We start from the raw sequence: 13864 nt of genomic DNA, 5'->3' as shown, positions 1-13864 counted from the left end.
GTGTGTGTGTGCGCGCGCGCGTGTGCGTAAGCGCGTGCGTGCGGCCGTGCTTGTGTGTCGGATCAAACTGGCGGCATGTCATCAGTAACCAACGTTGCAAAGAACTCTTATTTTGAAGAGATCAGGAAGAAAGCTGCGCAAACACACGTGCATTTATTGAACTTTATCGACTTTTATTTTCCGATGCGACGTGAGATTGTCCGGTTGCGAATCAACAATTCAGGAAGCCACATGATGTAGGCCACCTGTTGGCTTGGAGGGGAACCAATCAATTTACCACGAATCATGTCGCAACCGGTGTTCTTCTTCTTCTTCGTCTTTGTAAAGTCACGTGACACATTTGAGCTCGTTGGTCGCCCAAAAACAAACCTGTGAGAAGAAAAACACCAAAAGTGGCCTTTAAGGCAAGAAATAAGATGTAAACATGTAGACTTTTTTTTCATTTTCTTTTTTTTTTTAAAGTTGTTAATGTGAGGCCGGTAACAACGTTTTTGAGGATGCCAACTTTAGTATCCAGTTTTGATTGACAGGGGCCTTACTTGTGAATCAGTCATCCAGGTTCTTCTTGGTGCCCCCATCTCTGGTTTTGGCCCTCAGCTTGTTGACTTGGGTCTCTGCCACGTCGGCTCTCTCCTGCGCTTCTTCCAGCTCGTGTTGCAGCTTGCGCACTTTGGCCATGCTGCCGTTGGCCGCCTCCTCCGCCTCCTCTGCGGCGCGTTTGTAGGATTTGACTTTCACCTGCAGCTTGTCCACCAAGTCCTGGAGTCGAGCCACGTTCTTGCGGTCTTCCTCGGTCTGATAGGTGAGTTCTTTAATGCGGCGTTCGTACTTGCGGACGCCTTTGACGGACTCACTTCCTCGACGCTGCTCCGCCTCCAGCTCGTTCTCCAAGTCTTTGATGCGAACTTCCAGTTTCTGGAGTTGTTTTTTGCCACCTTTCATGGCGATCTGCTCGGCCTCGTCCAGGCGGTGCTGGAGGTCTTTGATGGTCTGTTCCATGTTCTTCTTCATGCGCTCCAGATGCGCGCTGGTGTCCTGCTCCTTCTTCAGCTCTTCAGCCATCATGGCCGCATCAGTGATGGCCTTCTTTGCCTTTTCCTCTGCGTTGCGATTCTCCTGGACCACCTCCTCCATTTCATTTTGCAGGTGGAGTAAGTCCGCCTCGTGCTTCTTCTTCTGGTTGATCAGGCTGGTGTTCTGAGAGTGCAGGAGCTGCGTGCGCTCCGCGGAGTCGGTCAGTTCCTGCTCGGCCAGCTTGCGGCTTCTGTCTGTTTGCTCCAGCGCGGCCCTGACCTCTTCCAGCTCAGCCTGGATCAAATTGTTTCGACGTTCCAGGACGGCGATGTTCTCCCGCAGGTCATCGTTCCCGCGCTGCACGTCATCCAGTGTCAACTGGGTGTCCTTCAGGAAAGCCTGGAGGCTCTTGAGTTGTTTCTGGGCGTCGACCGCTTGCCGGTTTGCTTGGCTGAGCTGGATCTCCATCTCGTTGAGGTCACCCTCCATCTTCTTCCTCACTCTCAGCGCTTCATTGCGGCTCCTGGTCTCGGACTCCAGAGAGGACTGGAGCGAGTCCACCACGCGTTGGTAGTTCCTCTTGGCCTGCTCCATTTCCTCGTCCTTCTCGGCCATTTTCCGCTCCATGTCAGCCTTTGCTTGGTTGAACTCCAGTTGGGCTCGTAGGATTTTGCTCTCTTCGTGCTCCAGCGAGCCTTCGGCTTCCTCGAGAGCTGCTTGTAACTCCGCCTTTTCTTGCTCTAGCTGTTTCCTCGCCTTCTCGAGTTCGCAAGCACTTCTGCCCCCCTCCCCGAGCTGGTCATTCAGGTCCGAGATCTCCTCTTGCAGGTTCTTGTTCTCTCTCCTCGTGGTTTCCAGGTGATCCAGGCACTCCTCGTAGGCATTTTTCAGTTTAAAGAGTTCGGTGCTGAGAGTTCGGGCCTCCTTCTGGGAGGCTTCCAGCTCACATTGGGACTCCTCGAACTTTTGCTTCCACTCTGCCAGGACTTTGTCAAAAGCGCGCTGTTTTTTATCCAGTCCGGCGGAAGCTGCATTGGACCTCTCCAGGTCCAGCATCAGGTCCTCAATGTCATTTTGGAGCCGGTGCTTGGTCTTCTCGAGCGACGAACATTTGGCATTGGCCGCTTCAATGGCCTCCTCAGCCTCCTGCAGTCTCTGGACCAGCTTCTTTTTTGCTTCCTCCAGCTCCTCGGTTTTCTGGATGGCGTCGGTTTCGTACTTGTTCCTCCACGCCGAGACTTCGTTGTTGGATTTGGACAGGGCCCTCTGCAGCTCAGCCTTGGCTTCCTGTTCCTCTTCAAACTGTTCCCGCAGCAGGTCGGAGTCGTGGCGGGCCGACTGCACGGCGTGCGCCAGTGCATTCTTGGCCTTGACTTCCTCTTCCAGTTGTCTGCGAAGGTCTTCCACCTGCTGGTTGTACGAATTCTTCCCTCTGGTGAGCTGTGAGATCAAGCAATCCTTCTCCTCCAGCTGCCGTCCAAACTCGCCATTCTCGGCGAGCAGCTTGGCCCTCTGGGTGGTCAAGTCATTGACGGATCGTTGAGCCTCCTCGTATTTGCTCTTGTACTCTGTCGTGGTGTCCTCCATCGTTCGGCACATCTTTTCAACGTTGGACTTGTTCCTGGCCATGCTCTCCATGCTGGAAGCGAAGTCGTCCAGCTCGAGCTTCAGCTCACTTTTTTCCTTCTCCAGTTTCTGCCTGACCCGCTGGAGGTTGTCAATTTGCTCGCCCAGTTCGGCCACGCCGTCGGCATGCTTCTTCCGTAGCGCGGCAGCGGTGGCCTCGTGTCGGAGGGTGGACTCCTCCAGCTCTCGGCGCAGCTTCTGGAATTCGGCGTCTCTTCTCTTGTTTAGCTCCACCTGCGCCGACGAGGCTCCGCCCGCCTCCTCCAGACGCTCACTGATGTCCTCCAGCTCACGGGAAAGGTCGGAGCGCTGCTTCTCCACCTTGGCCCGTGCCGCACGCTCGGCGTCCAGCTCCTCCTCCAACTCCTCGATCCTGGCCTGGTTTTCCTTCAGCTTCTTCTGGAGCTGTCCTGAAGCGACCTGCTCGTCCTCCAGCCTGGAAGTGATCTGGGCTGCCTCAAAGTCTTTTTTCTTGAGTTTCTCCTCCAGTTGCTGCTTGTCATTTTGCAAATCCATCGAGTTCTCTTGGGCTAGCTTCACGTCCCCCTCGAGCTTCCTCTTGGAGCGCTCCAGCTCCATCCGGATCTTCTTCTCCTGTTCCAAGGAGCCCTCCAGGTCATCCACCTGCTGCTCCAGCTTCGCTCTGGATTTGGTCAGGCTGTTGGCTTTGTCCTCCTCGCTCTGAAGATCGTCCAATACCTGCTGGTGAGCCTCCTGAAGCGCTTTCTTCTCTTTGCTCAGCTTCAGGATGCTCTCGTCCTGGGACGCCATCTCCTCACTCAGGTTCCTCACCTTATTCTCCGTGGCATGTTTCTCTTTCTCAACCTTGGCCAGAGTCAGCTCAAGGTTATCGATATCTTTTTTTAACTCGGAGCACTCATCTTCCAACTTCCGTTTCTTGGCCGCGAGGTCCGCATTCAGTTCTTCTTCGTCCTCGAGTCTCTCATTGGCCTCCTTGAGCTTTGCCTCCAGTTGTATCTTACTCTTGATGAGCTGCTCGCACCGTTCTTCGGCATCTGTGAGCGTGTCTTGCTCTGACTGAATTTGCAGAGTCAAATCATTCTTCTCCTGGAGGAGAGTCACTATCTTCTCCTCCAGTTCCTTCCGACGGGTTTCTGATTTCTCAAGGGCTTCTTTCAGCTTGTTGAACTCGTCCTTCATGTTGGCCATCTCCTTCTCGGATTCCGCACTCTTCAGCAGGGGTTTGATCTTAAAGAAGAGTTTCATCCAGGGCCAGTTCTTCACGCTGAGAAAAGAACGGAGGTTCCACTGGATGACCACGAGGGCATCTCTGCGCTCGACCAACTTTGCAAACTGGGCCCTCATGAGTCGAGCGCGAGCGTTGGCCTGGATCCTGGTGATGATTCGCGAGAGCTGTTCATCTCGCATCTCCTCCAGGGTGCCGAGTAGGCCGGCTTTAAAAAAGACTTTGGTGTGGCCAAACTTGTACTGCGTGTGGTCGATATCCAGCGACGAGAGCAGCTTCTCGGCGCTCTTCTTGCAGTCCATAAACTGACCCTCGGGGATGGCGGAGGCGTTGAGAATGCGGTACCTCTGTTTGAAGTCTCCGTAAAGGACGCGGTTTGGAAAGCCCTTCCTGCAAATTCGAATGCCTTCCAGAACGCCGTTGCAACGGAGCTGGTGCATGACCAGACAGTTGTCCATGACTCCGGGAGTCTTGCGCTCATTTGGAATCAGGCAGCGTACAAAGTGGGGATGGGTCGTCTTCAGGTTGGTCATCAGCTTATTGAGGTTCTCTCTGTGAAGGGCCGACACCGTCTGGAAGGACGAGCCCTTCTTCTTAGCTCCTTTGCCGCCTTTGTCGCCACCGTCGGCGGCACCCGAGTAACTGCAAAATAACAGACTAAGAAGCTTAAGCGAGGACTTCTGGTAGAGACCGACGACGGTTTCGTTGAGGGGGTCTTTGTTTTTCACCAGCCAATTCGTAATGTTGTAGTCCACGGTGCCGGCGTAATGGACAAGGGCGAAATGGGCCTCCGCTTTGCCCTTGGCAGCCCGGGGCTTCTCAAACATTTTGTTCTTGCCGAGGTGATTGTCATAGAGCTTGGACTTGAAGGTCTGGTCGCTGGCTTTGGGGAACATGCATTCTTCCTCCAGAATGGACATGATCCCCAGCGGCTTCTCGATGAGATCGATGCAAGCCTGCAGGTCCATGCCAAAGTCGATGAACTCCCAGTCGATTCCCTCCTTCTTGTACTCTTCTTGCTCCAGGACAAACATGTGGTGGTTGAAAAACTGTTGCAGTTTCTCGTTGGTGAAGTTGATGCACAATTGCTCAAAGGTATTGAAATCAAAGATCTCAAAGCCAGCGATGTCCAGCACGCCTATGAAGTACTGCCGATGCTGCTTGGTGTCCAGGGACTGGTTGATCCTGACCACCATCCAGTTGAACATCTTCTCATACACAGACTTGGCCAAGGCGCCGACGGCGTAGTAGACCTGGTCCACGCTCTGGCCTTTGGTCACAAACTCGTTCCCGACCTTGACTCTGGGGTGGCACAAACCTTTGATGAGGTCGGCGGAGTTGAGACCCATCAGGTAAGCGGACTTGTCCGCCGCCTCGGTGCCGTCGGGCTCGGCTTGCTCCTCCCGCTGCTTCTGCTTGAACTTCAGGTTCCCGTAGTGCATGATGGCGCCCGTCAGCTTGTAGACGCCCATCTTCTCCTCGGCGGTGAAGCCCAGCACGTCGAAAGCGCTGTCTGTGGCCATCAGCTCCTCCGAGTCGTTGATGGAGGCCACCGTGACTTCTCCCTGGGAGATGTAAGAGTAGTCGTATGGGTTGTTGGTGATCAGCAGCATGTCGAGCAGCTCTGGCTTCTGATTCGACAGAATCTGGTAGAAGATGTGGTAGTTCCTTTCAGCTTTGAGCTGAAAGGTAACGCGGGACTTCTCCAGGAGGTACGTCTCGATGTCGGCGGACGACAGCTTCCCGCTGTTCCCAAAGTGGATCCTGATAAACTTCCCAAAGCGAGACGAGTTGTCGTTCCTCAGGGTTTTGGCGTTGCCGAAGGCTTCCAGAGCTGGATTAGCCTGGATGATCTGATCCTCCAGCGTCCCCTTACTGGGGTCCTTTTTGCCCCCGCCGCCGACCGCAGCGATGCTGGCAAAGTATTGGATAACCCTCTTGGTGTTGACGGTCTTTCCGGCTCCGGATTCTCCGGTGATGAGGACCGACTGGTTTTCCCTATCCGTCAGCATGTACTGGTAAGCGTTGTCGGAAATGGAGAAGATATGAGGAGGAGCTTCGGTCCTCTTCTTTCCTCTGTAGGCCGCCACCACCTCGGCATCGTAGACGGGAAGCCACTTGTATGGGTTGACGGTGACGCAGAAGAGGCCGGAGTAGGTGTAGATCATCCAGGCGGCGTAGCGCTCCTTCAGGTTGAACAGCACCGCCGGCTCGTGGAGGAACGTGAACATCGCCATGTCTTCGATCTTGTCAAATTTGGGAGGATTCTGCGGGTGGACATCGACCTCCTTCGCGCTCACCGTGGTCCCGTCCTCCTTCTTCACCTTGACCATGCCACCCTCTTTGCTCTGGATTTGTCCCTTCGTGTACTCTACCTTGTCGTCCACCACAAAACATTCCGTCTTGATGTCAAACGGTCTGGTCTGAGCTTCCAGACGCTCTTTCTCCGACTTCCTGAGGTACGGAGCCGCCTTGCCGAACTCGCCCATCGCTACGTCGGACATTGTGAATACGAAGATCGTGAAGCTGAACTGCGTCGCCGGGAGAGATGGAGCCACTTTTAAAGGCGCCCGTGACACCAAACTAGGAGATGAGGCAGGGAAACAGAGAAAAGATGGATGCTAAATGTGTCTGGGGAGATGCGACGAGGTCACACCCGTGACCTTGGACTGTCAGGAGGCCATATTAGGAAGAGCACAAACGCTGCTTATCAAAGTCACTTTTCAGTCCTCACGCTGCTTCTTTTAGAACATGTGGGGCTCAGTGCACCTCCCCAGCCCATCACACATACGCACTCTTGTTCTGGTTGTCACAAAAGAAGCAACCGAAAAATAACTCAAGTGTTTTTGTCTCAATTTCCAAGACTAGTTTGTGTGTGTGTGTGTGAGTGTGTGTGTGTGTGTGTGCGCGTGTCGGTGTGTGTTAAACTGAGATGTCTATGTGTTATCGGTGTTCCTCTGTGTCTGGTTTTATCTTAGAGACACTTTAAAAGTGTTTGTGCCGCTGTACTCTCTGTCGTGACAATGGAAAGACGACAAATTGTTTTTATTTTTTTATTCACTTTGTCCCTTGCGCACACTATTATTATATGAAGTGACCAACTGTGACCAGTCAAAGGTGTTGTGACCGTAGCCTGTCTTATGCCAGAAGGACTCCTCATTTCATGTGTACATAAAAATTCCACTGTATACAAATAGAATTTATCTCACACACGGGGGCGCACACACACACACACACACACACACACACACACACACACGCACACACACACCTTGAATTGGAGACGATTTCAATCATCAAAACACCTCCAGCGGAATCCACAAGACGTATAAATGTAAAGTAGGGTATTCAGGTGTGTGCTCATAAATGAAGTCGCTTTTTTTCTGCGCTCCGAGGGGCGGGCAAGGTGACTCATGCGCTTCCAATAAAGGCCTCACGAGGGCAGTACAGAGAATTGTATGCGATGGAAGCACGCGCGGTAGAAAGCCAAGAAGAAGACGAAGACGGAAAAAGAACGACGCGCGGAAGTCGTTTGCGTCCTTGTGAGAGAAAGGCAAGCCAACAAGATGAATCGCGGCGTTTTTGTAAGTCCTTCTCGTCCTTCACAGCTCGTTGGCCTTTTCGAGCGTTTGCTTGTTTTGCTGTGCAGAGAGCAAGTTGGCACGACGCCTCCATTGGGCTCCGTTTGGCCTCAAAGTGTCGGCTAGGGGTCAAAGGCAGCTAATGTCGTCGCGCTGACACGCGTGAAACTTTAAATTTCCGTCGTCAAGCTTTTGCAACGTCAAACGCCAGGATAGACTACGAAATAAACTCTTTACAATAAACTTTTTTTTTTTTACCGCAAAAATAAGATTTTCAGTTTTCATGGATATCATTTTATTTGTTTCCAAAAATCAACCGTTATCCCCTTCGCATATAGAAAACAAAGCAATAACCTTCCTTGGAACAAGTTCAGCTTTGTTCCCCTCAATTTGCGTAGGAAGAATTAGTGCTTCCTCTTTGGAAAATCTTTAATCAATACATGGATGCAAATAGAGCGATACTATTTGCAATATTCAAGCATTAAACATGATAAAAGGAGCCGATAAACTGCAACGTGGTTGTTCCGTCCGAATATTACTCAACTGATATGAGGGAAAACAAGTTCGGAATTTTTGAAACTGCTCAAAAAGCACCAAAGTCTGTCCGATACTGGGCAGTAGAAACGCATTGGTGTTGGCCGTGTAAAGCCACTAGATGGCAGCACTGCCAAAGGTCTGGCGCGCCAAAGGAAAGGCCACTCGGGCAAGCGCGCAAGCCCATCCAGGAGTTCGATCGTGAGTCTTGCCGAGGATGCTCCCGAGCACAAGCCGTGCGCCGAGCTCAAACCTTCTCCTCGGTTGACGTTGCCAATGTGTCCAGACCTGACCGCGTGTCGTTCTGTCGTACCCAGGCGCTCCAGCAGGTGGCGCGGCGGACCTTTTGCGGCTCCGCTCGGAGACCGGTGGAGAACCAAGTCCCCAAGAACCAGAAGCTCTTCCAGGTACCCGGTGTGCCTCGCACCCGCGCTTTTCAGCCTCACGTTAAGTCACCGCTTCTCATTTTCTTGCAAACGCTCTGGCCTTAATTGTAACAAGATGTACACGAGTAGCGGCTGGCTGAAAGCAGACGGCGTCATGCTTCATAGGATTCCATTCAATGAATGTGGAACATACTTGAGGTTAGCATGTTGGCGTCGCTCCCTCGGCCACCGTACCGCTTGCTCACGTGGCCACTTTGGAAAAATCATCACCCGACTGTACATTTTCTGCTCGTTCGGTCTCCCTCGCTTGCCCAGTTTTACCCGTAAGAGGCACAGCGTGCTTGCTTCGAGCTTTTTGTCATTCCCGGGTGAAGGTAACTGGAAAACTGACTTGGAAAACCAAAGGGAATTCCATCTGTTCTACCAAATAGTGGCGTGCTGAGCAGCTCAGAGAGAGACTGAGACGTTACTGAATCCCACCGGACCTCAAGGCAGGACATGCCCTGCAGCAATATGGCTGGCTCAAGTCGAATTGGAGGGGGGGTTGCCCGGATCAGATGAATGTATCGATTGTATCGATTGATTTCAATGGCGAAGATGATGTGGGATGGGAGCGCGTTTGAATTTGCGCCTCAGGCTTATCGTCTCACGTTTGATTGCGACTTGAAAGCTGGAAGCCGACAACTTTCCGCCCGCTCGCAGTTCCGCCGGCCGCAAAACGAAAGTTGACGACGGCGAGGGACGCTCCGCTCGCCAAAGCGCAGCCGTCAATCAACGTGACGAGCGTCCCCGTGATGGATGGAAAAACAAGAAAGCAAACATCTGACGCTTGTCTTTTTTTTCCCTGGCGTGAAATTCCTCGGCGACCGCTTTACCTTCCATCGTTCCCTCTGCTGTCAATGAATAATCGCTCGTCCCTTATTTATGGCTCGGCCCAGACGAGCTAACGGCACCACGCGTTGGAGTGGGAAGCAAACTTGCATTTAAAAACAATATTATTTTTTTTTTGAACTGCTGTGAAGACTATTTTTTAAAAATCCACTCTAATTACAAATCACCCAAAATGAGTGTCTTACTGACTATACATCATATAAAAAATTCCGTGCTTGATGAAAATGGCTGATTTGTTCACACTTCTCACGGCAAAAAAAAGTGGCCTCGTGATACACGCTTGAGCACGTCAACGTTTCCAGCTTGTAGAATCTATTTTGGAAGCTTTTATTTGTTGTTTCACCCGTTTTGTGGCGCTTGTCAGGAGGACAACGGCATCCCCGTGCATCTGAAAGGCGGCACGACCGACGCTCTGCTCTACCGAGCCACCATGACGCTCACCGTGCTGGGTGAGTGAGCGAGCGAGCCATCGCCATCCGCAAAACGCCACTTCCGCTCTTTTGCGCCTGACCTCGCGAATGCATTTCCACTTTCAAGTTGAGGGAAGAAAAAAAAAAAAGAGACATCTGCGCTTTGGACTTGGTCACTTTGTCAAAATGGATTGCTTGCTTTTTTTTCCATCTTTGTCAGATGTGTGTTGTGTTGGCATTCACAGGTGCGGCCTACGTGGTGTACGAGCTGCTAAAGGCGGCCAGCCCCCAGAGGAAAGCGTGACTCCGCCTCCGCGTCGTGTTGAGTGTAATGAGGAAGATGACGATGGTCGTGTTCCTGTCGTGTTCATGGGATCAGTATTTATTTCCCCGCGAGAAGATCAATTAAACTTGTCATGACCAAGCTGCCGCCCCTTGTCCTCTTGGAACGCACGCGTGGCCTCAAAGCCGCATGAAGTACAATTTCAAGCCTTCCCCATTGCCCGTCGTCGCTCGCAAGTAACGCAAGGCCATTGTATGACGTGACTTGGAGGAAAGGAAAAGAAGAATCGCACAATAGCCAAAAGGAAGTCAACGTTGCGTGTCGATACAGCCAAATGCTCTTGAAGAGTAACCTCAATGGGCCAACGCAGTCCGAGAGAGCCGTCTGCTGCCTGTTTTTGAGCTCTCCCTACCCCAACGCACTCGATTCAATTGATCATGATCGTTTCAGGCTTCTACCGAGTTTGCTGATGAGCCGATTGTTTGAATCGGGTGCGTTGCAGTCGAGAGGGACGCAAAACGGGCAGGAGATGGCTCTTGAGCAACCGGAGTGAGTTCCCTTCTCCTGGCCTCACGGGTATTAGCACGAGGCGGCGGCGCACGTGGATTTTTGGAGGCCAACGCTGCCCTGCGTTTGACAGGAGAGAATTCTGTTCACTGAGTCATCCAAATAATTCCTTAAAAAAAAAAAAAAGTGACTAATTGGAAGTTGTTCAAAAGGTCAGAGCAAAATTCTAGCCTCAAATATTTGATTAAAAAAACGTTTATTTTTTTTAAACCGACAAGTTTCCCAAATAAAGTTTGATTTGCAGACGCCCAGTGATTTTTTTTTTCCCTAATTGTGAAAAGTTGAGCAAGTGCGGCGCTTTTGGGCGGTGGCCGCCAGAGGGCGCCCGAGCGGCGCAGGCTAAGAGAAGCTTCTGGTCCTTCCGTCGAACCTGCGGCCGCCACGTGAAGACAAGAGCGACTTTGACTTTGACTTCGAAAGGTGATCGCCGACTGAACCTTTTCGCAACGGGCGTTCGCGAGGAGAGAAAGTCATTCGCTTGTGCTGCGTCAACACAAAAATCAATGAGCGCATGTGAGAAGTCTCAAAGTTTCCTAGAGTGCCTTTGGTGTTTGTGGTCCGCGGGGTGGGCACCCCCACCGGCCCCGCTCCCCCTCCCCCTTTTAAATGGGGCGCGGAGGGGAGGCTCAGCCCACTTGGAGGAAAAATCGACGACGCCTGCCGAGCTGCGGCCACAAGCTCGCAACACCTCCGAGAAGCGCACGAGCTCTTCCTCCTCCTCCTCCTCCTTCTCCATCATCGTCCTCTTGTTCCTCTTCTCGGTGGCGGACCATTTGCTGACCAAGCTTCAGGTTGGTCACACGCCTAAGTTATCGATTTTTGACGTTGGTTTTATCGTCTGCGTGTAATGACGTCAACTAATTGCGCGTCCGCGGCGTGCTCTGCTCTTCTCTTCTCCGTCGTTTTCATTTCTTCCTTGTTGCCCGTCGTAGTTGGCGCGGGGCAACGTTGCGTGAACTCGAATCGTAAAGTTGCCCTCATCAATTTGTCCCTTTGACTTGGCGCGCAGGTACCACAGAATCTGTCCGCTCCTCCTTTTTGACCTTCTCCTTTCTTCCGGCTGCTCTCTTTGAGCCTAGCAGCTCTTCGCGCTCCTTTGAGTCTTCGAGCTCCTCTGGTTTGCCCTTCATCCGCGCGCTCCTGTTTCCCATCCCAGCTGCCTCCTTCTGGTTGCCATCTCTCCTTCCCTACATCTCCTCCTCCTCCTTGTCCTCCTCTGGCTTCCTTCTACCTTGCAGGCGCAATTACCACTTTGACTTCTCCCCCCCCCCCCCCCCCCCTGCCAGTAGCTTCTCATATTTCCCCTTCCTCATCCTCCTCACGTTTTGATCTTGCTCCTCAAGTTAGTCCTTCGTCAGCCTGCCCTGTTTCCTCCTCCTCATTTCTCCTCCGCCTCTGGTTACCAGCTACCTTCTGAACCCATTCCTCCTCCTTCCACTCCTCTTGTGTCCTCCTTCCTTGCTTCCCTTTTCTCAAGACTTCATCCCGTTTTCTCCCCCCCCCCCCTTTTCTTCTTGGTCCTTGTGATCTCCTTCCTCCCGTTACCTCAGCAGCTCTTCGTCAAGTTTCCTGTCCCTCCTGGTGCTCCTCTTTCCCCTTCTCTCCCATTGCCCAGCCTTCCTCAAGCAGCCTCCTCTTTTTGCGCCGTTGCCGCGGCATCTCCCGCGTTCTCACATGTCGCCCTCCTCCTCACATGTCGTCGTCGTCATCACGGCGCTGTCGGCGGCGCAGTTGGCAGACGTCGTCCGCGCTGTGGTGAGCCACAGGAAGCCAAAATGAAGAGTGGGCTGACTCTGGTCGCCGCGGCGCTTCTGGCGCTGGCGCTCTCCTCTTCAGCCCAGGCCCAAGGTACGACCTCCGCCTCCTCCCCCATTCCCTTCTCCTCCTCCCTTGACCTTTCACCTCTGCCTTTCCTGGCGTGCATCTCGTTGTAGTTGTGGAAAGCGGTTATATGTGTGTGTGGGTGTGTGTTTGAAAGTTTTGTTACTGATGTCTTCTCATCGTTTGCTGATATTAAAAGAAAAAAAAACTTGCTGTCCATATTCCAAATGTCATTGTGGAATTGCCTCCGAAGAATGTTCACGTGATGCTCTTTCTCTTTGTATTTGATGTTGCTTGGAGGTTTGAATCCCTTTATTCCTCTCAACCAATCAGTAACGCACATTAAGTAAGCAAATCTGAAATGTTGAGCATGTTTTTTTTTTATCCTGACATGTGTTGTATTGTTGTTGTACAAGTCAAATGAAAGTGTGTGTGTGTGTGTGTGTGTGTGGTATTGTAACCTACACGGACGGATAAGATCAAGATAGAAACTGTTGGCGTGCCCCACTCATCCAGAGTGGGGGAAAAAAAACAACAACAATACACAAACAATTCAGTCTTTTGCATATTTCTACAAACCAAAGAATTAATTTGTGTCTCTTAATAGTGAACAAAAAGTTTAAGAAAATGATTCCTTTTTCAAGTCTAAGCTTCTGTCAAATGGTTGATGGCATTAAACAGTTAAAAAAAAGTGACACCAACTGTTTGGTAGAGGCACATATTGGAAAAAAAAGTTGATATTTTAACTTAGGAAAGGAAATATAAATGCAAACTTTTGCACTATTAAAAAAACGCAATATGTTTGTCTTCAAGGTTGCTTTTTCGGAGACGTAAAATGAAAACGCTCAAGTAATGTGACCCTCTTGCAGTGTGCAATTTATAGCGTGGCCGCCAGGAGGCGGCCTCGCTATAAAGTCTCCATGTGGTCTGTGCGAAAAGAAAGCGAAGAAAAAAAAAAAGAGGGAAAGCGGCCATTAGGCCAGCGGCCAACTTTCCTGCTGGGTGATTTCTCCTCATGGAACGTGGAGACTAAATATGACTTCAACTCATCTTTTTCCACAAGTTGAACACCAAAGGGGGGGGGGGGGTGCAATCAGTCTGCTTATTTTCTCCCAAATGACACAAATTGAGCACGCTCAAAGAAAAAAAAAAGTCAGACAAAGAAAACGCATCTGTTCTGTCTGACCTCCTGTCACTTTTGCTAATATACTGCTTCCATACGGTCTTAACCATCCTGCGGCGCTTCAACTTTTGACAACGGGTTCTTCAACAGGTTTGACAATTAACATTGTATGTGATTTTGTAAAATAAAAAAACAGAGCAGGTGCTCTTAAATCATGACCTGAATCAAATATATGGCACAGAAATGTAAACCACAATACAAATGGAGAGCAAAGCATCTTTAAAGATGAACTGTAAATGTAAAAAGTGAAATAACACTGAGTTGGTCTTCACAGATGTACTGATTGGAAAAAAATAAAATAAAAAGACGTCCTCGTGACAGTCTGCACACGTCGAACATTTAATTGAGCCATGCCTTTGCT

General features: G+C 51.1%; 2 protein-coding genes and 1 pseudogene across 3 annotated transcripts in view; 2 read left to right on the top strand and 1 right to left on the bottom strand.

Annotated features, from left to right (window-relative positions):
• Window positions 1-158: 158 nt before the first annotated feature.
• LOC147187383 (myosin-6 pseudogene) lies at window positions 159-6336 on the bottom strand (annotated as a pseudogene).
• Window positions 6337-7305: 969 nt separating this feature from the next.
• Window positions 7306-10073, top strand: LOC147187382 (cytochrome c oxidase subunit 7A2, mitochondrial-like). Its single transcript, XM_086101179.1, has 4 exons — window positions 7306-7431; window positions 8280-8369; window positions 9604-9688; window positions 9895-10073. The coding sequence occupies exons 1-4, from the start codon at window positions 7414-7416 to the stop codon at window positions 9951-9953; spliced, it is 252 nt and encodes an 83-aa protein (XP_085957305.1). The 5' UTR covers window positions 7306-7413; the 3' UTR covers window positions 9954-10073.
• Window positions 10074-11039: 966 nt separating this feature from the next.
• The window catches only part of LOC147187381 (collagen alpha-1(XII) chain-like), a 56452-nt gene continuing 53627 nt past the window's right edge, over window positions 11040-13864 (top strand). Inside the window, exons 1-2 of one of the 2 annotated variants that reach the window (XM_086101168.1) lie at window positions 11040-11290; window positions 12231-12347. In XM_086101168.1, coding sequence (XP_085957294.1) covers window positions 12275-12347 — 73 coding nt within the window. In that variant the 5' untranslated portion in view covers window positions 11040-11290; window positions 12231-12274. The remainder of the gene's footprint in view (window positions 11291-12230; window positions 12348-13864) is intronic. The other variant, XM_086101167.1, reaches the window with a different exon arrangement.

Source organism: Hippocampus guttulatus, chromosome 20, assembly GCF_054856545.1.
Source record: "Hippocampus guttulatus isolate MCC_2025c chromosome 20, RoL_Hgut_1.0, whole genome shotgun sequence".
NCBI lineage: Eukaryota > Metazoa > Chordata > Actinopteri > Syngnathiformes > Syngnathidae > Hippocampus > Hippocampus guttulatus.
The sequence above is the reverse complement of the archived record's forward strand: the minus strand, read 5'-3'. Positions and strand labels throughout refer to the sequence as shown.

Bases quoted from the DNA above. Each gene is read 5' to 3' on its own strand.
- LOC147187382 (XM_086101179.1), top strand. The intron at 8,370-9,603 runs GTACCCGGTGTG...GGCGCTTGTCAG, and splicing joins AGAACCAGAAGCTCTTCCAG to GAGGACAACGGCATCCCCGT. The intron at 9,689-9,894 runs GTGAGTGAGCGA...TGGCATTCACAG, and splicing joins CATGACGCTCACCGTGCTGG to GTGCGGCCTACGTGGTGTAC.